General features: G+C 42.7%; 1 protein-coding gene and 1 long non-coding RNA gene across 7 annotated transcripts in view; one reads left to right on the forward strand and one right to left on the reverse strand.

The window, feature by feature from the left end:
* Nucleotides 1-956: 956 nt before the first annotated feature.
* The window catches only part of NTRK2 (neurotrophic receptor tyrosine kinase 2), a 388890-nt gene continuing 365573 nt past the window's right edge, over nt 957-24273 (reverse strand). For all 6 annotated transcript variants that reach the window (XM_070459542.1, XM_070459539.1, XM_070459540.1 and 3 more), the window contains 2 exons: nt 7592-7750; nt 957-6718 (listed from right to left, as the gene is read on the reverse strand). In XM_070459542.1, the coding sequence (XP_070315643.1) occupies nt 6533-6718; nt 7592-7750 (345 nt within the window). In that variant the 3' untranslated portion in view covers nt 957-6532. The remainder of the gene's footprint in view (nt 6719-7591; nt 7751-24273) is intronic.
* On the forward strand, nt 7675-8763 carry LOC139032447 (uncharacterized). Its single transcript, XR_011484990.1, has 2 exons — nt 7675-7764; nt 8551-8763. It is a non-coding gene; the product is annotated as an uncharacterized lncRNA (long non-coding RNA).

A 24273-nucleotide genomic window follows, 5' to 3' on the forward strand; every position in this document is an offset into this window, starting at 1 on the left:
ATTTCAATCCTGCAGCAACGACACGCGTTCCTACTGGGATGTTTGGACAAGTTATTCCCTCCTCCCATGGCTTTGAATTCCCCAAGTCTCTGCTGACTTTTAACCTGGTTATGTCTTTTTAACTCAAGGAACATATATCTAAACAGTGAGAGGCATTTTCATGGACAAAGCTCCTGAGAAGAATGATTTAAGGACAGGGCTGTCAAACTGTGTTCCTCAAGCCTCCACCAGGAATGCTGCCCAGATGCCTTCTGTGCATCTCAGAGGAGATGGACGGGCAGCGGTCAGACAGTGGGGAACATGACTGTGAGATGCTGAGAAATACAAGTGTCAGTGGACTGCTCTGATGGCCAGGAAAAGTTGGGCTGCCAGATCTCTGTGAAACCACCCTCCTTTTATCTTCCTTCACCTTTAATTTAGGAAACACTGGTTAACGGAGAGGCCGAGAAGTTGTGAAATTTTCTATCTGGCTACTTCTGTTCCTGAGTCCTTATGATTCTCAGAGTTGCCCCAACCCTAGACCACGATACACAACGTCTCTCTTATGGTAAGTTTCTTAGGTCTGATCTGTTAGAAATCCTGGTGATTCTATCTGCTCATTCTGTGCTGTTTCACATGGTAGTCTGGAGACGCATATGACTCTTTAAATGTAAACTAATTGAACTGAAATCAAATTTAAAGTTCAGCTCTTAGTCCCACTCGCCACATGTCAAGTGCCCACTAGTCCTATTGGACAGGACAGATAAAACACTTCTATCATCACAGAAAGTTCTTTTCGACAGAGACGTTCTAGTTATCCAAGATCAGGGTTAAAAATGTCAGGTTATGGAAGGGTGAGCCAGGGGGAATCTTTTATTCTCAATGCTTCAACTGATGAACATGGCAGATACCTGCAGTGACCTTATCTAAAATACAGACAGACAGACAGACAAAGAGCACACCATGCCTTGTGAAAATTCTAGTAATCATCATGTCACTTTTAGTGTCTCTTTTGGAGGATGTTATTTATTGTAAGACATCATTTTTATTAAATACAGTGTGGTACAAGAGACTTTCCATGTCAGGTTGAGAGAAGCTGGTCACATGATTTACAAACAAAACTTTTTTTGTTATTGTTTTTTTAAGCACTGATATTCTGGTGTCACTTTGAAATCAGCCAAGATGCAGTGGGTCTTAATAAAGCAATGGACCTCCAAAAAGATTGCAAAACAAGAACCAGTAAGTATCAGTACAGAGACGTCACATTAAAAGGAAAATAAAGCAAATGAAAAGAGAGTTTCAAATACCAGGTCACAATTTAAGGGGCAGTATATCTTTAGATGTTGAAATGTGTGTGTGTGTGTGTGTGTGTGTGGATATGGCCCGGATATATACAAACATCTCTCATGTACAGAAGCAGATCCAGAGACTATCCACATCTCTAGGCAGATTTGTGAGGGACAGATAATGATAAGTGAATGCAAGGAACACTATTTCACCATAATTTAGTCATTTGTCTAGGGATTATATATTTAAAATCCACATTTAATTCAAAGACCTCATATTGAAACACTTCCAGCAGTTTTATACATTTTTAAAGCAACAGTAAGACATACAACCTGCAAGATGTAGGCCTTTACATTTCATTTTCTCCATTTTTTTCTCCCAATTCAAACCTGTGGCAATTAGCAGCTTTTATTTTGCTTGCGCCAGTATGTTGAACATTCAGCCTTCACTCAGGATCATTTTCATTAATGTACAGACCAAAGAAATAAACACAGACCTGGCCTAAAATGCATAGACTAAAAAAAAATGGTATCTCATGTTTTCCCATTGCGTCTCCTGAGACGAATGTTAAGATGGCAAAGAGTTGCTTGGTTGCTCTTGTGAAATTCACAGTGTTTTGCCTGCAACACATATACATATATATATATATATATATTTTTTTTTTTTTTGCTTCTCTTTGTGTCTGTGATGAATGGAGCAAAGAAATATATACATAAATAAATAAATACATAAATAAATAAAAGTAAAAGAAAAAAAGGGAAAAAATACAAAAACAAAGGATATTCGAGAACCTTTGACTTATAGCAGCAGTGATCCATTCCAGCCCTGACAACAAGAACATACCCCTTCATATTTCTCTCCAAGTCCCTCCCACTGTGGATTCGTTAGAATATCACTTGCTGTCTCAACCTCAGAGTCTCTGCATCCTACCATCACGGATTGGGAAGAAACTGCTTTAACTACTCTCTTAGCCATCTGAGGAGTTGGGTCTCTGGCATTCCCCCTCATGAAATTTTCTGTAACAGTGATATAGGGCCATACTGAAGCTCATCATGGGAAATAAAAAGTCCTCAAATGGGGAAAAAAGAAAAAAAGGAAAGAAAGAGCAAGAAAATTGAGGGTATGTGTGTCTGTAGTCATTTATTTAATTAGATACATGATTTCATGTTATTGGTATTATAGAAGGTCCAATGTAAAAAGGGAAAAGTTTAAAAATAAAAAGTCTATTCCTGACCAGGGGATCCTATTGTCATGGTTCTTTGCGAAGGCCAGCGTTGTACACTGTTGTCTCTCGTGTTCCACTAGGATGTGGGAATTCACCTTGCAGGGGGTCTTGGATCTCAGCACTGGCCTTCAGGACACTGGGCTCCCTACACTCCAGTGCGCTTCTGGAGTGCTCAGCCTCTGAAGACAAGTGTAAAGGGTTTTCAGTGGGACAGGTGAGCATAATACAAATAAATGTGCAAAAGGATTTAAAAAAAACCAAATTTTCCTTTTCTGGAACTTTACATAAGGAGATCTATTTCTAGCTGCATTTTCCTTTGCAAAGAGCCAGAAAAAAGGACTCGATGTAGTGGGATGGCTTCGATTCAGTTGTTATGGGAAGCACATTATCTTAAATATGTCTCCCACCCATGCACAGAGTTGAAAAGTGTAATGGGGTCCTACCCACATGGAGAAGGGAAGCACTACCAGCAACATGACATTAAAAAGGTTTTGGTTATTCAGCAGATTTTAAGCAAATTATTCATACTGCACCCTACTTACAATTATGTCTATTACTGTGTGCCTATAAATTTATACATAAGCTCACAAACACACTATGCATGTGTGTTTGTCTATGTATAAATCAAGTATTTATAACACACATATAAATACGTGGAAATATCACAGGGAGCGCTGATGCGAACACATATTGTGAATTCTGATATCAACTTTTATAGCCTAGTTCAAAATGTTTCCTAAATAAGCCTGATTATGACATTGGTTCAGTGTGCAAAGGTTTAGCTGAAGCTATGAAGATGATTATATATCATGAGATCTCAGCTGCTTGCATCTCACATAATTCATTTCGCTCTTCTAATTTCATATCCTACTTCATGAATTTGTTAGCTAGCTTTCTCTTTCATACAGCTTGTTTATATATGAGAGTCTCTCGTGGACCAAATCATGAACTTCAGAGTCAAGAGTACTTAGATTAAGTCCCAGGGGTGCCTGGAGAGTTCTAGCACGTCATTTAACTTCCCCAAGTCTCAATTTCCTCACCTCTAAAAAATGGGAATAATTTGTCACCGTATGTGAAAAAAATGCTTGGGAAACTATGAAACAATGTATAAATGGAAACAACTGTCAGGCAAAGTGTCAGGCCAAGTTCAGGCTAGAGAATCCGGTTTGTCACCACTCCTGTTGTAGTTTTTAACGAATCTGATGGCAGGCCCTATTCTGTGACCTTTGTGCTGCTGAATTAGGTTGGCCCTTTTCTTAAAATCATAAGCATGAGAAGAGAGGATTCTGGAGGAACAAGGGTGGAGACTCGAAGATAGTTTGTGTTTCGTCCGGCTACTTTAAAAGCAATCTGGGATCCTTTCAATGTGAGACGTCTCTGCAGTCAGTACATACTCTTGAGACAACAGAGGAAAAAAAATAATAATAAGCAGCAATATAAATAACTATAAAACTTTGCACTTGCATAGAACCTTTCATTTCAAGACCTTGAGGGAGTCAGAAGGTAAGGAGAATTTTTTTTTTTTCTTTTTTCCTTCAGAGGAAAACACAGCACTGAAATGGGAGGGGAGTGCTTCCCTCCTCTCATCCGCTCTAAACAAATCCTTACTCCAAAACTGCACAGCCCTCCTTTAATCTGAACCCTTCGAGTTATTACCTCCTTCACTTTCTGTTAAAATCAAACAAGTAACTTGTACCCAGAGCAGTTGGCCAGTTGCACAAAATGACGAACCTGTGGAGGTTTTCAGGTCATTGCTGATGAAATCTAGAGAAGTTTTATACACACCTGCCTCTTCTTACTGCTTCACAGGGTGCCACAGTGTTTTAACAGTACTATGGGTCCTTAATAGGATATATACATGCAGGTATATATCATGGAGATATGGCTTTCATTATATTATTATGTGTGTGTTCCGGAGGGTTTTTTGTCATCAACCAAGAGAATAATAACTCAGCTCCCATGTCTCACAGGCCAGTGCAGAACTTGAAAGGACTATGGGGTTTGTCTTGTCCAACCCCCTTCATTTGACAGCAGATACTACTGGCTTTCCTTTCGTTCTCTGTTAACGGATACTCTTGATTTTTTGAGAACTGGCTTTCAATGCCTATAATGGAAAATAAGGTGCTCCAGTAATTAAGGGCACAAGCAAAACCTACACAGAGCACTTGCACCTTCAGAAACAAACATGAAATAAAATGACCTAAGTTGAATTCAAATCACTCCCTTTCAATCTGGCTCATATTATAAAGATGTCAAGTTAGCAAAATTCCCCTCACAGAGGGTAGCAAGTTTTCTTGAGGAACAGAAAAAATTTTCTTCCTTGGTATAACTGATCACCCAGGTAACTGTAAATTTCTATTTAAATTTACAACCTCTTTTTGCAAAACCCGTGACTATGCCCAGAAGTACACCTCCAAAGCTCAGTCTGGGCATAGCCTCCCATTGGTATGCTGTGCCTAATTTTTTATTTTTACTTTTTAAAAATGCAGTGAAAAGAACAAAACGGCCTATTGACAATGGAGGACATTTAGGATGAAACCACTCTCCCAACCAGAGCCCAGAGCAAGGTCTCGGCCTGTGTACACTGAACATCAATGCCACCCCAGGGTGGGCGAGTTTTCCACTCCCTTGGGGGCTGATTTTGCCCTTCCCCCAGCCCCACAGTGGGTGCGATGTCATTGAGGATATCCAAGTTTCAGGGTCTGTATTTATTAACAACCCATCACCACCATACGACCCAGAGACATTTATACTCAGCTAATGAATTCAATTAACTTCCCATAATTATTTAAGTTATACCTTTTACGGATCTGCTCTACCTATCAGGGGCACGATGTCTGGAGCGGTAGTTTATGCACACAAGGTATTAATTGACGAAGACCATGCACAGTTTTGATTGCACAGTTGGATGGACGGGTGGGGTGGAGGGCAGGGGTCGAGGGAAGTGCTGTCTGTAAAGTTCAATGTAAGAGAAACTTGCCTCCAAGTTTAGAGCTTGTCCTCTCTTTTCCAAGTCAGTGGCTTTCCCATCTGACCCTGAAATGATCTCTGGACGAGAATCCACCTGAACTTGACAAAGGCTCTGTGGATAACACTTGGCAAAACAAACCAGTGCCGCCACTACGGCCTACAAGGATGAGACTGTCGGAACGTGTGTGTGCCATCTTGCCTCGCAGAAGCCAATTTTCTCTGTACTACACTCTAGCATTTCCGGTGATGGGAAAAGAATAGTCCATGGCACAGAGTTCAACAGTCTTTATACTCCTCAGAAAGATCCTTGGGGGAAGGTGCCGATACATTCCTCCCAGCTACCAGTGGCTGGGTTTTCGTAAGTGGAAACTGACGTCAGTAGATTCCAATGGTGTCTTTGTTCTTCACCTACTGTGGTTTATAATAAATCTTCTTTCTCTCTGATCTTAATCTCCCATAGATAAAGGCTTCCCAAATTGAACACAACTTTTCCGTTTTCATACACAGGCTTAAGCCATCCCAAAACAAGAAGAACAGTAATAATAATAAATAAATAGAAGTGAATCCATAGAAACTCTCGGTGTCTGTACAGCAGAAGTGACAAAGTTTAAGTCAAATATTTGTTTTCCCTTTTTTTCATCCACATCAAAGGCAGGAATACAACAAGGCATTGTTAGTTGTGGTGGGCAAACTGGAGTGTCTGCTGATATAACAAATTAGGTTTGTTAAGGCCTTTGTCTATGCAGAGTTAATAGTAATGCAGAAGCCAGATTGATTAAAAAAGAAAAGGTGAAGGTTGTGAAGCAAGGAAGACAAAAAATAAAGGGGGGAAAAAAACTAGGGAATAAACCAAGGGAGATGGAAAGAGAGAAAGAGAATGCTAAAAAGAAGCCCATACTGTGTCTAAGAAGTACACGTCGCTTCCCTCGGAAAGCTTGTCGGTGTCTTTGTTGTTAAGTGTCAGAGCGAAGAACAGCGGATTGATGGCATCGAGCGGCAGTTAAAAGGTGTTCATCCTCTCGGCCCAACTGAGGAAGTGCTTTGGGAAGGGCTGGTCTGGGGGAACGGGCCCTACCCTAGAATATCCAGGTAGACTGGAGATGCCTTGGCCAAGTTCTGAAGGAGGGTGTGGATGCCCTTGATGTTCTTCCGCATATGGGGCTCTCGCTGCCAGCACCCCAGCATCAGCTCGTAGACTTCCTGGGGGCACGTTCGAGGTCGTTGCAGGACGCGGCCTTGAGTGATGCACTCTATCACCTGGATGCAATGGAGCACAGAGACAGGGTCAGACCAGACCAGAGGAAGAATAATGTGGAGGCAATAGATGTCAGTGCAGAAAGAGGGTTGCTTTAAAGAAACCCACTCAGTGTTTCCTTTTTTTTTTTTGGAAAGAAGAGAGCAATTGTCCTAGGTTTGAATATCATGGTTAATTTGATGGGTTCATATCCATTTTTCAAGGTCACACTGATTTCACCAAAGTGGTGGAGAAATAATTTATCTAGATGGAACCCTCCCAAACCACACCCTGGAATTCCAATGGGTTTCAGTTGTACTGGCCTGAGATAGAACCAGGGTCACTTTTGTGCCAGGGAGTCCCAGGATACAGAAATGAGCAGTCATTTTGGATAATGGAATTGGATAAAAGACAGACTTGGACCTGAAGAAGTGAGGTGCCTGACCAAGAAGTAATGTTTAAGTATAGACATAATTGCAAAAGGATTAGAAAAGAAAAACAAAATGCTTGAGTTTTTCACCAGAAGTAATGTACCAGTGAAACGTGCAAAAAAGGAGAGAAGCTTGAAAGCTTTTTGGAATAATACCAAAAAGCTAGCCGGACTCTCAGGGTGCCAAAATGCCACATCTGCTCTCAATTTCCTAGATGAACAGCATGAAATGACTCCTGGATCCCCGCGCCAGAGAATCACAGGCACATCAGCAAATGCTGTGCTTTTCTCTTTCCAGAACTCTTATGTTTGGAGAGTGACCGTGATACTTAGGTACGTGTTGGGAGGTGCTGCTCCCAACAAAGCCTCAGGGATGCCACAGGAGAGCGTTTCCCGGCTTCCAGCCCAGGGATATCTCTCGGTGTCAGCCCTCTAGGCATCTCGGTGCTGCTCGCCACACACGCACCTCGTTGTTCGACAGCTGGTACCAGGGCTGTTTCCCGTAAGTGAAGATCTCCCACAACACGACCCCCAGGCTCCAGACGTCACTTTCGGTGGTGAACTTCCTGTACATGATGCTCTCCGGGGGCATCCAGCGGATGGGCAGCATCGTGTGGCCGCCGACCTGGCAGAAAAGGGGTAAGCAGGATGGCATCAGTCACCTGGAGACTAAGTTCCCATCATCAGGGGGAAAAGTGTGGAAGGGAGATGGGGTGCATTTTCCCCCTTTCCTTTATTTGTATTTATTAATTTTAACTGTTTATAAGGCATAAGGGAAATACAATTTGTTTATCCTCTCAAGCAACAGAGACAGAGGGCAAAGAGTGGTCAAAGGGATTTTTCTCACACTGTTTGCAATTCTCTTTCTCAAAACTATATAGGGGCAGAGATCGTGATTGGGTGGATATTCATCTTGTATAAAACACAAACGCACATACTTTCCATATGAGAATGACTTGATTATCTAATTAACAAGATAACTTTGGCCAGGATAATGAGGGTTCAGGATCCAAAATGACCCACCAAGGGACTCTGTTTCCTTAGCAAAGCCACAGCTTCCTTATGCTTTAAACTGTCAGGAGATCACACAGAGCTGGCTTGAACATCCTTGTCACAACCCAGCAATGGTCAGGGCAGAAATGACTATTCCCATTTTACAGATGAGGCAACTGAGGTTCAGGTTGCTACAGACACAAAGAAATCAGGCCTTTGAGCTCAAGACTTTACTATGGCACTTCAACTGAAGTGATTTACAAAAGTAAATAGGTAAGTGTGTAATAGGGAAGACTATTTTGTATTCCATTATAAGTTAATCACTAAAGGGATGCTGCGTATAAGCTTAAATTATACATAATGGCCCATCTCTGGGAATCCTGCTTCCCAGCTAATGAGCATTAAGCTAAAATACCTTTGTTTAATTCACAGGAAACATCCTGACCAGGCCCTTCCTCCACTGCTGGGAGGAAGAAATTAATGCACCCCTCCAGAGGCAGATGGGAACCAGGAAATGCTTGACTTTATCCCCTCCCCTCTAGTATAAAAAAGTCTGAATTCTAACACAGGCAAGATGGTTCTTTGGGGCATGAGCCTACCATCTTCTTGGTCTGCTGGCCTTCTGAATAAAGTGATTATTCCTTGCTCCAACGACTCATATCTCAATTATTGGCCTGCAGTGCAGCGAGGAGTGCAAGCTTAGACTCAAAGACAAGTATGGGTTTTGAAAAGCCCGTTTTAATAAAAAACGCCAAGGCTGAGGCATTACATGGCAACAGCGTTAGCACAGGCGAAAAAACTTTGACCGAAGAGATTTATTATTTTCTACTTCCTGGAGAAAAAGTAAGAATTCCATGTACAGGTTTGTAGCCCATCGAACTGAGATCAGATTTATGCACCAGAGGCCTGTGGGTGGCAGGTCCCACTTTCCATGCTGGTGAACCCTGGCACTACCTGCCCAGATGCCAAGCTGACATTGGGGCAGTGGGTGAGTTCATTGGACTTTAGGAATTAGACTTCCCTGACAACTGCCAGCCCCTGAGTTCTGAGACCAATGCCACTAGTTTCTGCCCAATTACAATTCTCAGTGTCCCTTGGACAGCAAGGAGATCAAACCAGTCCATCCTAAAGGAAATCAACCCTGAATGTTCATTGGAAGGACTGATGCTGAAGCTGAAGCTCCAATACTTTGGCCACCTGATGAGAAGAGTCGATTCATTTGAAAAGACCCTGATGCTGGGAAAGACTGAAGGTAGAAGGAGAAGGGGACAACAGAGGATGAGATGGTTGGGTGGCATCACTGACTCAATGGACATGACTTTGAGCAAACTCCAGGAGATAGTAAAGGACAGGGAGGCCTGAAGTGCTGCAGTCCATGAGGTCAAAAAGAGTCTGACATGACTGAGCAACAACAACAATAATTCTCATTTCTGACTCATTAAGGGAAGGAAAGGGACTAACAGTGCCTAAAAATGTGCTCCACTCTGAAGTCCAAGGAGCAGAGAGTGTCAGAGATGTCTAATTTGTTTGGTAATTTCAAATGATGCTCACATTAGCCAAGAAAGCACACATGTGAAAGGGTGCCCCCCTTTCTCTGTACAAAGAAGAGGAGTCTGACAAGTGGAGACATAACTTGCTGGCACAGGGTTAAGGTGCCCCTGTAGTTTTACATTTCAGGATTTAAATGCATCAAAAGTTCAGGTGCTAAGTGTGGGCTTGTTGCCTTCCATCAGATTCCAATTTCATCACTCTTTCCTCATTCTGCAGGAACAAGTAGTCACTGTTAAATGACCATTGGAGCTGCCTGGACATGCCTGTAAGTGATGACGGTACTCACCGCCAGGGTTGGTGTCTAAAACACAACCTCTACGACCCAGGTTGAGCAGAAAGGATGCTGATGGTCATAGTGGGACAGCCACATGGGCATGTTTCTGGCTGATGGATATCTGCCCGGCTCTGCAACCCTGAAACCCCATGTACCCAGGACTTAGGGAAAGGAAATCTACCAACATTTTCAGATACTTACAAACACTAGGGACACCAAGATGGTATGGGCCCCCAGGTGCTGGCAGCCCACACCCAGCACCAATGTGGGTGGCAGGATGGGGAACTACGTGGTGCAGAGTGGCGTGTAGTGAGAGGTCTCTGCCTACCTTTATAGTGAAAAGATATAATTCTATCTTTTATGGGAATAGTGAAATTATTGAAGTTGAAATATTGAAATTAGAATTAGAAAAATGTTGAAATCAGATAATGCATACTCAGTTGCTTCAGTAGTGTCTGACTCTTTGTGATCCCATGGATTATAGCCCATCAGATTCCTCTGTCCATGGGATTCTCCAGGCAAGAATACATCCAATGAATAGTTGGTCTGTGGTAGTAAAGAGAAGACAGGGATATTATGGACCAGTGTGGTGTTCTTTTGGATACCTGACCCTCAAAGTATTAAGAGCTAGCTCTCCACACTTGCTCTTGGGTCAGACTCTTCCCAGGTGGCACAGTGGTAAACAATCCGCCTGCCAGTGCAGGAGACATGGGTTCAATCCCTGGGTGGAGAAGATCCCCTGGAGGAGGAAATGTCCAGTATTCTTGCCTGGAAAATTCCATGGACAGCAGAGCCTGGAGGGCTAGAGTCCATGGAGTTGCAAAGAGCTGGACACAATTGACCACACACACACACACACACACACACACACACACACACTCCACATGTGTTCCTAGGTCAGAGGTGTCAAATATACCATAATCTGTAACCTTCCTCATTTCTTGAAGATCCATAATGAACAGAATTCCCTTGAAGTGTACCAGGAGTTTGGCAGAAAGAATAGATTTAACTTTGTTTAACTTAGGGAACTGAATTAATTTAAATGTGTTTTTGTAGGGGAGAAAGAGAGAGAGAGAGCCACTTACATACCTTCCTAGAACTAGACAGTACAAATCCCACTTTGGGACACATTAAACTATGAAGACGTCAGGCTTTTGTATTCTTTGTGTGATCCCAGCTGTGGTGCAGTGGGCAATACTCAACTCATGAATTTAGATGGGGGCCAAAAGGTACAGATTTCCAACTGTAAAATAAATAAGTTCCTGGGGTTACAATGTACAGCATGGTGACTATAGTAAATAATACTATATTGCATATTTGAAAGTAGATCCTGAAAGTTTTCATCACAACAACAACAAAAAATTTACCTATGTTAAGTAGACAGATATTATTAACTAGATTTATTCTGTGGTAGTCATTTTGCAGTACATACAAATATCAATTAGTTATACTGTATACAAATAGAAGGGCTTCCCTGCTGGCTCAGTCAGTAAAGAACCTGCTGCAATGCAGGAGGCTGCCTGCAATGCAAGAGACCAGGGTTCAGTTCCTGGATCAGGAAGATCCCCTGGAGAAGGAAATGGCAATCCACTCTAGTATTCTTACCTGGGAAATCCCATGGACAGAGGACCCTGGTGGGCTACAGTCCATGGGGTTCCAAGAGTCAGGCATAACTTAGCAACTAAACCACCAGACAAATAGAATGCTATATGTCAAGTATACTTCAATTTAAAAAGCAAAATAGGAAATTCCCTGGTGGCCCAGTGCTTAAGACCCTGCATTTTCACTGCAGGAGCACAGGTTTGATCCCTGGTCTGGGAACTAACTCACATGCTACAAATGAAACTCTGGGCTCCAATACATACTACTCCATATACTATTTCCTAGCTGGATAAACTTAACCAGTTGCCAAACCTCTCTGTGTCCTAGTTTTTCCAACTATAAAATGTGGGTAATAAACAATATATACCTCCTAGGGTTATCACAAGCTAAATACTCAAGCAGAGGGCTTTTTATGAATTTTAATGCACTAAATGATTTCTAGGTGTTGCTTCTTTTGCTGGGGTCTTTGTTATCTAATTCTCTCAATGGGAAGCAGCCATTCTAGACACATTAAGAAGAGTCCACACTCATGGTTTCCCATGTTCCTCCCTTGGCAATGACCAGTGCTGGGGGGCTCCTCTCATTACAACACCTACTCTTAAGGGTTCTCTGCCCTGTGTTGCTCATGGCCAAAGAAAAGGCTCCTGTGTCCTTTAAAGGAGAAAAAAAAATGAAATTTTGATTTACATGTTTTCCCATCTGATCATTTATTTTACACTTGCAGTCTCTTTGGGACAGATTTCTCACTCTAATGTTTCCAAGAACCCCCCTCTGAGATTTCACACATGCCATTATAAATAATGCTCTCCTTGTTCTAATGTCAAATGGGCCAGTGGTGGGAGCATCTAATAAAAGTTCAGACAGAGTTCACGAGTTTTCTAAACCCATTTAGAACCTTTCTGAGTATTTTTTTTGCCACCTTTTCTCAGGATTTTGGATCAGGTCACAAAAGTGGCCCCCCAAAAAATAAAAAGAAAGAGCCACCCTGGTTACAAAATACTGTCACATTCCAGTTGCAGTCACTGGGTGGTTTTTGGATCTCACATCACCACCACATACTGTGCAGCGACAAACACAATGAGATATTTGTCCTGCGTTGTGCAACTTGGCAGTTGGCCCTCACACTCTTGCTTAAATATTTGCGAGATGGAAAGTGATCCCAAGTATGACATGGGGAGTCAGAACTGCTGCTCTGGTGCCAGGAGAGACCTTCCAGTGATCAACCTTGGTCAGGAATGTGCTCTTCACTAAATGTTCCAGAAGGAGCTGATACAACATGGGAAATCCACTTAACTGGGGAGCTGACTTGGCTTACAGTTTTTATTTTCCTCAACCCAAGAGACTGGAATTTTAGCTCTGTAATTAACCACTTGCCACTACTTTCCCACCATAATCATCTGTCAACACACAGCAGCTTACCTTTACAAAGAATTTCTGCTCAGTGATTTCACTTGAACCCACTAATTACCCTCTTGAGTAGACATCGGTTTGCCTTCATATTATAAATAATGCCCCTAAATTCAGAGAGTTGAAGTGGCTTATCTAGAGCCATACCTATAACCCCTCCCCCAGGACACCTTGTGGTTCATTCTCATGGCTCGCTTTGTGCTTCAGGCTTCTGCAGTCTCCAATCCATGCCCTGAATTCAGCCAGCAAACAGCTGTGGCTCCTCACCCAGGACAAACCGACTCGTGCCTTTTGGAAAGTTTGATCTATTTTTCTTTTTTAAAAAAAATTAATTAATTTATTTATTTTACTTTACAATATTGTATTGGTTTTGCCGTGCATTGTTTTCTACATGCTCTGGAATGTCTCTTAAAGACAAGTTCAAGTTCCATCACTTCAAGGAACTTATCCTCCCTCTATAGCTCAGCGATATTTGTAAGTGCCACGGAACCCAGCAGGCCTTAGCACAGCTCTGGTAACACTGAGGGCACTCCCTATTCTTGCTAATGGATCACATGCCCAAGAGGGAAGGGTGCCGATGGATCACTTAATGGCTGGCGAGGCATGGGGGGGCATTGGTTGGTAAGCAGACCATATCTTTGAGTTTCTTCTGAGTGTTGATATTTGGGGAAGAATTTTCAGTGTGTTCCTTTGAAAAGATCAGCATTCAGTACTTTCCCATCCATTTGCCAATAACTTCTCTAAACTCTTCATTGAACTGCCCTTAGATTAAATGGTTGGAAACTGCCTTACCTAATAGATGCCCCAAATAAGAACCATTCAGTGAAATTCAAATCTTCTTAATAAAATGTAACTCAGAATACTGGTGTTCACAGGCAGTATAAAAACTCTCTAAGTTGTATATGAAATCCCATTCATTCCTCAGGACACCCTAGACATTAATGTACAATTCTGTACATTACCATCTGTACAGTAGACGGGGGAGTCTATGGTGCAGACTTCATGCTAGTTGATCTGGGAATGAAGTTTAGGAAGATGTCATAATGAGTAACATGAGGGAATATTGCTCTGTAAGATGGTCACTGACATCTCATATCCTCTGAAGTTGGAGGCAAAGGACAGAGACTTAGACTTGGAAAGTTAAATGATGGAAAAGGAAAGACTGGCTCACCATCAAGGCTGCTAATCATTGTGACTTGCTTAAATCAGTGAAGCTAATCAGAACAATGTCTGGAGCCAGTGACCATAAAGAAAAAAAAAATTCCATACTGCCTAAAGTAAATCAAGTTATGGAAAATAATGGATTCTGTCATTAAAACATCTATGAAAAGAACTGTTTGTTTGGTTCTAAATATTTATTTCTATGACACCTCATAATTTTGATGGTGACGAGTATAGTATGATCTGGTTAAAAAAGTAAACTGTTTTTGGAAAAATACCTAGACCTAAGCATCCTTTAAATCTATGTGTTTGAAAGGTGTTAAAACAATAAATCCTGGACAAAATACAAAAATGGCCTTCGTAAAACTGTCTTGTGTCAGAAATCAATGATTTTACTATTTTTAAATCAACTTGGACACATCTAATCAGTTTAACTACAATATTTATTTCTTACCCAAGAAATACTCTTTGGGTACAAACTCTTTGGTCATTAGGTTGTAGACTGTGGAAATTTCCCTATTGCTTAACGTGCAATGGATTTATTTTTCTACATTGAGAAACTAGAATGTAGGAAGGTCAAGGAACTTGCTGAGCAAGTGGAGACATGAATTGGTGACCAGCTGTATTGAAGCCAGCTCTCTAATCCACTATTATTAGGAGCTTAGGTTCTTTCTTATTCTTTTCTTTTTAACAAATACACAAAGCATTTCTATCCTTGGTACAAGCTGAAGAGGAATATGCAATCTGTTTTCCAGGTACCCTGATTGATGAGAGGAGGTAACAAGCTTAGCTCTCGTTCTCCTGTTGAGCTTCAGGTAAAACACATCTACCATCTTCCTTGCTCCCTCACTGTCGTCTCTTCTCTGACAGCATCTATCCCTTTCAGTGTGGATCCTCCCACTCTATCTCTGAGTCCCTTTCTCTGAATCTTCTCTCAAATCTCACTTGTCCAGTCCCCTTTCAAATGCCAACACTGCCCTTTGTTTTGCCTAGTTCTTTTATCTCCCAAAGCATCATTCCTGTCCTCCCCACAGCTCATTCTCCAACCATGGTGATGCTTACTCTTCCCTCTGTGAATCTCAGAAGCATGGCGATTGGCTGGAGCCCTTCTATAGATCCAAAGCAAGTGCCCAGCTGGCTTTGTAAACACTGATGATTTAAAGGTGAATAAAGTGGCTCAATGGTAAAGAAGAAGAATCTGCCTGCCAATACAAGAGATGTGGGTTCATTCCCCTGGTTGGGAAGATCCCCTGGAGAAGGAAAGGACAACCCACTCCAATGTTGGGAAATCCCACGGACAGAGGAGCCTGGTGGGCTATGGTCCATGGGGTCACAAAGACTTGGACATGATTTAGCAACTTAACAACAACAACACAGCTAATGTGGGACCTTCTAAACTCAAGTAGCAAAGATCAACGATGCCTGGGAGGCCACGTTCAACTTGTGATCTTTAGTGAGTGAGTGATAACTCATTTGGAAGCCAAACATTTTACTCCCTTGGAAACATGCAGGCCAAAGGGCAAGCCCCATTAAGGGATGATTAGCTGTCAGAGGCTTTTGGCTGCATTAAATATTGAAGAAACTCCTGGATCTCCTGGTCACACTCTACACCCACTTGCTTTGTTTCTGCAGTTTCTCCTGAGCTGTTCCTTAAAAATTCATGATATCTGTAAATTTTAAGAAATAGTTGTATCTTATGTATTTATTTATTATGTAATACATCTGTAATAGGAAGTTAAAAAAAAAAAGGGAGAAACAATTTGTGCAGATCTTCTCCTTGGAGAACCTGGACCACTGTGGTCAGACTGTAAACACTTTATGACCATATCCAGGATCACATCTCCTATTACAAAGAGTGATGGGTACTTCTGTGGCTTGTGGCTACCAAACCAGGGGATACTTCATGGGAAGTGATTCAGCTCTTCCTAGATGTTGTGCATGAATAGAGCTCCGTGAACACAGCCATGAATGAATGGGGTAAGGAGGGGTGCCAGGGATAGCCTGGTCACCCTCTCTCTTCCACCGGGAAATGATTATTGCCTTACCTGAGACTGCTGTCACTTGCAGTCTAGAAAATCTTTCATTATCTTTTATCAGTCTGGTCATAGAGGGTGTGACATTAATTTCAAGCCAAGTGGTTTCTGGATTAGTCAAAATATTTTCTGAATATTTTTTCCCATTGAGAATTCATTTTGTCTTTATTCCACCATGAAATAATAATATAAATAGTGGGAAAATACCTTCTGTTTGTATACATTTTCTGCTTTTTCATAGCACTTCCATATCTATTAGTTGTATAATAATGGTACACACCTCAGAATATGGTTATGAAGATTAAATGAGTTGATATTAGAAAAGCTTTGTGGTGCCACAGTGTGATACCATTTGTATGACATTCTTGAGAAGATAGAATTATAGGCCTAGAAAAACTATGGTTGTCAGAGCCTGGGAATTTGGGTGGGAGCTTGTCTTACAGATGTATGAGGGAAGTGGGGGTGGTGATGACCATGTTCTGAACTCTGATTGTGGTGGCAGTTAAAGGACTGTGTTTGCCAAAACTCAAAACTGTACACTAAAAAAGGTCAATTTAACTATATGCCATAAAGCTCTTAGAATAACACCTGGTACACATTAATAACAAAAGTACAAACCATATTAGCTATTGTTACGCTAAGAATTTGATTCCCTGATAATCTTCTGGGGTAAGCCAAGCATGTCCTTCCATCTCAGTTTAAGAGATGAGGAATCTCTGGTCCCAGAGGCAAAGTGACCTACCAGAGACCATACAGGTCAGAAGGCAGAGTCTACACCAGGACCCATCTCTCCAGAAGCATTCTACCTCCAGTCTGACATGGAGTCAGACTCAGGGCTAGGAAAGGCTCTCTGCATTCATTTGCTGAAGCTGCCATAACAAAATGCCACAGACTGGGGAGCTAAAAAAAGACATTTATTTTCTTACAGTACTCGAACCCAGCATCAACTTTCCAGCCAGTTCAGTCTCTGGTGAGAGCTCTGGTTTACCAGCAACTTTGTGTAGCTTGTGTGAGTGCAGGGAGAGTGTGAGCTTTTGATGTCTCTTCTTATAAGGACACTAATCCTGCTGATGGGGCCCCACTCTGTGACCTCATTTGACCTCAGTTACTTCCTCAGAGACTGTGTTTAAATGCAGCCACATAGGGGTTAGGGCTTCGAGACCTAAATTTGGTGGGGAGGGACACACTCAGTCCACAGCACTCTGCTTGCCACTGCTCCCCCTTCTGATTCCAACACACTCCCACGAGGAGAAAGAACAGCTCCAAAAAGGAGAAGATGCACAATGAAGGCAGATCTGTAGTCCTCGGTCAGCATTTCAGGGCTTCCCAAGTGGTGCTAGTGGTAAAGGACTCACCTCCCCGTGCAGGTAGACAAGAGATGCAAGTTCAATCCCTGGGTCAGGAAGACCCCCTGGAGGAGGGCATGGCAACCCACTCCAGTATTCTTGCCTGAAGAATCCCATGGACAGAGGAGCCTGGCAGGCTGCATTCCATAGGATCACAAAGAGCTGGACACATCAGAAGCGACTTCACACACACATCAGTTTTTTCATGCCTGCAAGTGAAGGTCCAAGCCACCGCTCTCTTCCCTTCTTGGGTAGTTCTCGGCAGTTTCCCTGTTATCCGCTGATTCCAGAGCTTAACAGATGCTGTTTTTCCATAGCAACCCCAGATTCAGCTTGTTTCCCTGCAAACCTCAGGGCAATCTCAGTCCTCATCCTGTCCACCCACTCCACCCCAGCTCCTCTGGGGATAGCTAGGAGAGAGTAAGCAGACCCTGGGACTTCCCCATCATCTGTAGATAAAGGGAGAAGGACGTCCCAGACCCATGTCACCTCAAGTGACATCCCTCGTCGGTCCTGCTGCTCCTACTTGTGTTCTCTGTACAGTTTCAGGAGCCAGCCACCCCAGTCTTAGAAGTGAGTGTAGTTTTCACTTGATTTCACATTTGCTCCCATCAGGAGCAAAGAAGTCTTCTCTCAGTAAAACTTAAAACTGCAATTTTTAAGCTCAAATCATGTTTAAGAATCACATTGGGATCTAGAAATGAGGATTCTTCATTTTATCAAGAAAGTGAAATTAAACAGTGCACCAGCCCCGAGCACTTGTCTCATGCATCCAACCTGGGCTGGCGATCTGTTTCACACTTGATAATATACATGTTTCCACTGTTTATAATAGCCAGGACATGGAAGCAACCTAGATGCCCATCAGTAGATGAATGGATAAGAAAGCTACGGTACATATACACAATGGACTATTACTCAGCCATTAAAAAGAATGCGTTTGAATCAGTTCTAATGAGATGGATGAAACTGGAACCCATTATACTGAGTGAAGTAAGCCAGAAAGATAAACACAAATACAGTATACTAACACGTATATGTGGAATTTAAAAAGATGGTAACGATAACCCTATATGCAGGACAGAAAAAGAGACACAGATATATAGGACAGACTTTTGGACTCTTTGGGAGAAGGCGAGGGAGGGAGGTGGGAGGAGGGATCAGGGTGGGGAACACATGTAAATCCATGGCTGATTCATGTCAATGTATGGCAAAAACCACTACAATATTGTAAAGTAATTAGCCTCCAACTAATAAAAATAAATGAAAAACAACAACAAAACAAAAAAAAGAAAATGAAATTAAACAGTGATAACATCCCCCTTTCTCTGACTGCCTCCCCACGCCTTATCCCACTAACTCTTATCCATTTTGATGGGGAGTTTCCCAAGTGGACCAATGGGAGGATGAAGCCTTTGGAAATAATGAAGACAGCAGGCAGCCTGACGTGTGGTCCCCGTATCCCTACATCACTCAGCAATGGGAGCCTGTACATTCTAACGATACACGCCTCATCCACCTGCCATTATTTTAGTGTTCAATACAACTGAGCTTACAGCCTCTTAAGCATTATGGGTTTTAGCCCAAGAGATCATCTGACTCTTTAGTACTTGAGACCAAAGCATTGCATCCTTTCATAGTGAAAAGTCAACAGGGACCGACCAGTCACAAGCAAAGGCAACCAGGAAAGCAGAAACTATATAGATTCGTGTCACTGTCTAGGTGATCACGTTATGTCAGTTTAGTTCCAAAATTCCAATGTGAAATTGCTCTATGGAAATAACTCAGAAAGGCTGGCTTCTGGCTAACTTTAAGTAAAGGAAGAAATCAGTGATTTTCCAACAGTGTGTGTGTGGGGAGGAGCTTCTCTGTACTACAAACAGCATTCTCAGTATCAGTGGTAGCTACTGTGATTCTTGCTGTTCTCAAGGCATTCTGTTTAGTACACGGGCAGATAAGGTTTCTGATTGGACACCACACATCTGTCCCACCATTAACCCCAGCTTGTTAGTTAACACTGAGGACCCTGACAGAATGCACATTCCACCATTAACCAGAGATGAGGACTTAATACACCAGAGCCCGTTAAAAATAAGTAAGTTATCTTTCTTCCCAGTTCATTCTGATACAGAAACTGATGTCTGTGTCCACGTGAATGTAACATTAGTGGGAAAGTTGCTTTCTCCAGGGAGCTCTGAATGCCTGCCTGGCATCATTATGGTCCTTTTCTGCTATGTCTGTGATATATGAAATGTGCAGCGATTGTGACCTTGGTTATAAACGACACTGTGATTTCCTAGGATGATTGTGAAAGCGAAGAAGTCATGGAACACAAGTAACTCTCAATTACAGAGTCCCCATGCTGTGCATGATGTTCTGTGCTAAAGACAATACTCACACTTAAATTTCATTTTTTCATACCTCTCCCAACATACCTACAGATAAAATATACCCATAGAAAATGCACATATTATAAGAAGCAGCTGTTTTGTGATTGTGAAACTGAAATGCAGTTTCTGACCAGCAGCTTTTCTTTTCAGAGTGGACAGCAAACAATTAATAACAGTGGCTGCTGAGTGTTATGGAAAATCAGTTTCTCTGGATGCCTCTTAAGCCATCCTACCGAACCACCTACAACTGCAGAAAGAAGTAAAAGACCAGCGGTTGGGGAGGACCTGGGACCATGTGTCTACAGGCCTAGCACAAGGTGCTTATGGCCACTGTGGAATTTCTTTAAAGTCTTTAAAGAAATTTAAAGATAAAGAGTTTATTTCATCTTTAACACCTTATATAACTGTTGCATTCGATTCCACAGCACATTAAGAAAAGTGATGATTTCTCCCTAAATCATGTATTAAAATTGATACTTCAGAAACCTAGGTCATGCTGATTTTGTACCTTCATGAGTTCCTGTTCTGGACACGCCAACTTGTGTCCAGAGTCTAGGCAGATACCTGTTTGAGAGGCACTGGTGGCAGAAAGCAAAGGCTTTTAGAGTCAACAGATCTGGTTTCTTACTCTAGCTCAGCTAGTTACTAAGTGAGTGTAAATAAATTACTTCCTATCATAGTATCTTTCATCATATATACATAGGAATAAAATCTTATAAGCCTGAATCAAGCCTATACCCTTTCCCAACAGGCTAAGTTCTAGAAAAGCTGGTAAACAGCCCAGTGGCCAGAAATACACAAAAAGAAATATTCTAGCAATCACTTTGGGATGACAATGATAAGCCTGCACCAGGATCCTACACAGTCCTGAGGGGCCCCTTTCCCACTGTGGTCCATGTAGACACTCCCTCCTGGGGGTGCCCAGCACAGTGTCCTGCATCACAGCCCCGGGGTCTTCTCTGGTGCTGACAAGACTCTCCATGTGACTTTGGCCAAGGCATCACCTTCCTCTAAGTCCTAGGTTTTTCACATATAGAAGAGAGACCCTGTCGTTATCTATGAGGCTCCAGTGAGGCAGCTGAGATAAAACGTCTTACGTGGTAATACCCAATCCACGTGGCTTTATTTTAGCACATATCAACTCACTTGCATTTAAGTACCACATGCACTATGGGGAAACAACGTTGGATGAGATTAGGTCCTTGCCCTCGGGAGCTCGCTCTACAATCATAACACAAGCTGGGGAATTGATGCTATGGTGGAAATGTGACCAGCGGCTAAGGCTTGTACACTGGTGCCTTTCGGTCCACTCCTTAATCTACTCTTGCTTCCAGCCCCCTTCCATTTAGAAGTTGATATCAGGATGCCTGAACATTTGCCACTGTGTCCAGAGGGTCACAGGAAAGGGAGAGTATTGGGAAAGAGCAAGAAAGAAAGTTGTCAAAGAAGATCAAGGTCCTGATTCTCTGTTGAAGTTTCCTAAGAAGGAGTTGGTCACACTGCCCCACAGAGGCTGTGATGGCAAGGGTGTGTTAAGCTTTCTGGCTAATGGTCAACATCCAGATAGCATGTGCTACAGGCTCAACCAAACACTTTACACATATGATCTCACTGAGCTGCCCTGAACCACAAACTGAGCCAATGCAGGGATGCCGAGGACACCTAAGTCAGGAATCACCATCAGCAGCATGTGATGGAATGGGATCAGTGGCTTAGTTACAGAATGAGGATGGGGAGACCTCACTTTTATCCCTTCCTAGAAGTCCTGAAGCATGCAGTCAAGGGTTGGTGAACTCTAAGAAGTCCTTCTGAGGATATCCTTCAAAAAACGTCTCAACTGTCTTCATTTCTTTCCACCCCTATGTTGATCTCCTGGTCCTTTCCCTCCCTCAGTCATTGTGCCAGCTTCCTAACTGCTCTATCACTTTTCTCCTTTTCTTTCTTTCTTTCTTTCTTTTTTTTTGTTTTGGTTGTGTGTGTGAAAAGGCAGAGGAACCAGAGACCAAACTACCAACATCTGTTGGATCATCGAAACAGCAAGAGAGCTCCAGAAAAACATCTACTTCCACTTTATTGACTACACCAAAACCTTTGACTGTATGGATCACAACAAACTGGAAAATTCTGAAAGAGATGGGAATATCAGACCACCTGACCTGCCTCTTGAGAAATCTGTATGCAGATCAGGAAGCAACAATTAGAACTGGACATGGAACAACAGACTGGTTCCAAATAGGGAAAGGAGTACGTCAAGGCTGTATATTGTCACCCTGCTTATTTAACTTATATGCAGAGTACATCATGAGAAATGCTGGGCTGGATGAAGTACAAGCTGGAATCAAGATTGCCAAGAGAAATATCAATAACCTCAGATATGCAGATGACACCACCCTTATGGCAGAAAGTGAAGAAGAACTAAAGAGCTTCTTGATGAAAGTGAGAGGAGAGGGAAAAAGTTGGCTTAAAACTCAACATTCAGAAAAATAAGATGAAGGCATTTGGTCCCACCACCACCTCATGGCAAATAGATGGGGAAACAGTGACAGACTTTATTTTTTTGGGCTCCAAACTCACGGCAGATGGTGACTGCAGCCATGAAATTAAAAGACGCTTACTCCTTGGAAGAAAAGTTATGACCAACCTAGACAGCATATTAAAAAGCAGAGACATTACCTTGCCAACAAAGGTCCATCTAGTCAAAGCTATGGTTTTTCCAGTAGTCTTGTATGGATGTGAGAGTTGGACTATAAAGAAAACTGAGCACTGAAGAATTGATGCTTTTGAACTGTGGTGTTGGACTCCTTGAGAGTCCCTTGGACTGCAAGGAGATCCAACCAGTCCATCCTAAAGGAGATCAGTTCTGGGTGTTCATTGGAAGGATTGATGCTGAAGCTGAAACTCCAATACTTTGGCCACCTTATGCAAAGAACTGACTCATTGGAAAAGACCCAGATGCTGGGAAAGATTGAAGGTGGGAGGAGAAGGGGACAACAGAGGATGAGATGGTTGGATGGCATCACCGACTCAATGGACACAGGTATGAGTAAACTCCGGGAGGTGGTGATGGACAGGGAGGCATGGCGTGCTGCAGTCCATGGGTTCGCAAAGGGTCAGACACAACTGAGTGACTGAGCTGTCCGGCCTTTCTCTGGTTGCAGTGAAGTGGGGTGGGGGGCGTGTGCCGCTCTGCACTATGGTTCACAAGCTTGTCTTCGGTGCCTTCTCTTGTTGCAGGTTGGCTCTCGGATGCACGGACTTCGGTAGTTGCAGCACTCAGGCTCAGGAGTTGTGATGCAGGGGCTCAGTTGCTCCGTGGCATGCAGACTCTTCTCTTGACCAAGATTCGAACCCACGTCCTCTGCACAGGCAGGCAGATTTTCATTCACGGCACCACCAGGGAAGTCCTATCATTTCCCTTCTTAACCTTCTCCAAACCACACTCCATACAGTAGCCAGAGCAATGGTCTTAAAATATTAATTGTATCAACTCCTTTGTTTTTCTGCTATAAAGTCTCCAATGACTTTGCATTGCCCTTAGGATAAAATGAAATGTCACTGGAGTGTCTGAGGGCACCCGAGCTGTTCTCAGCGCCTCCCTCCCCAATCTTCTCTTTACCCCTTTTCTGACAGTAACCTCCATCTGGTCTTAAATGTCGTTAATGCTTCCTCACCGTGGGTCCTTCACACATGCAGCTCCTCAATTTTTACCTGGTTGATGTCTGTGAGTTCATTAGGACTAAACTTAAGTACTTGTGATGCTTAAAAGCAAGTTGGACTCTCAGGGAGCTCCCGCGGTACAAATCAGCAGCATTGATGTGCTTATTTGTATTGTATGGTCACATGCTTGGCTATCTCCCTCTGCCTCTGACTGCAAACTTTCTGAAGAAAGCACTAGCCGGTGCCTGTATGCTCAACAAATATTTGTTAAATAAAACAGTTGCATCTGGCTCCCCAGCGGCCTAGTCTTGGTAGACAGACACTACAGTATGAAATAAATATGGAAGAAGAAGAAGGGCCAAAACCTCAAAGGCATCTTCCTGTCAACCCTCCTTGGGTCTGTCAGCACACAGTCCTTGGAACCCGGATGGGTACGGGATGGGGACAGAAGGGGAAGGACAGTAGCCAATTTGCTTGGAGAGCGACACCCGTTTCTAATTTAAACTGCAAATAAGGAATGGAAACAGACATGTGTTGTACACAGAGTAACAAACATATGGGACCAGTTACCCAAAAAAAGCCACGGAAGCCTGAAGATCAATGAGTTGAAGTGACACCTCGGGAGAGGAGAGGGTGTGAGGCTGTGGGGAGGAGTCAGAGAGGCGCAGGGCTGGTGTTCTGTCCTGGGGGTTCCCGTCCCTCTGCTCACCCTGAGGTATGTCCCATTGGCTATC

The sequence above is a fragment of the Odocoileus virginianus genome, chromosome 31 (assembly GCF_023699985.2).
Source record: "Odocoileus virginianus isolate 20LAN1187 ecotype Illinois chromosome 31, Ovbor_1.2, whole genome shotgun sequence".
NCBI classification, from domain to species: Eukaryota; Metazoa; Chordata; class Mammalia; order Artiodactyla; family Cervidae; genus Odocoileus; species Odocoileus virginianus.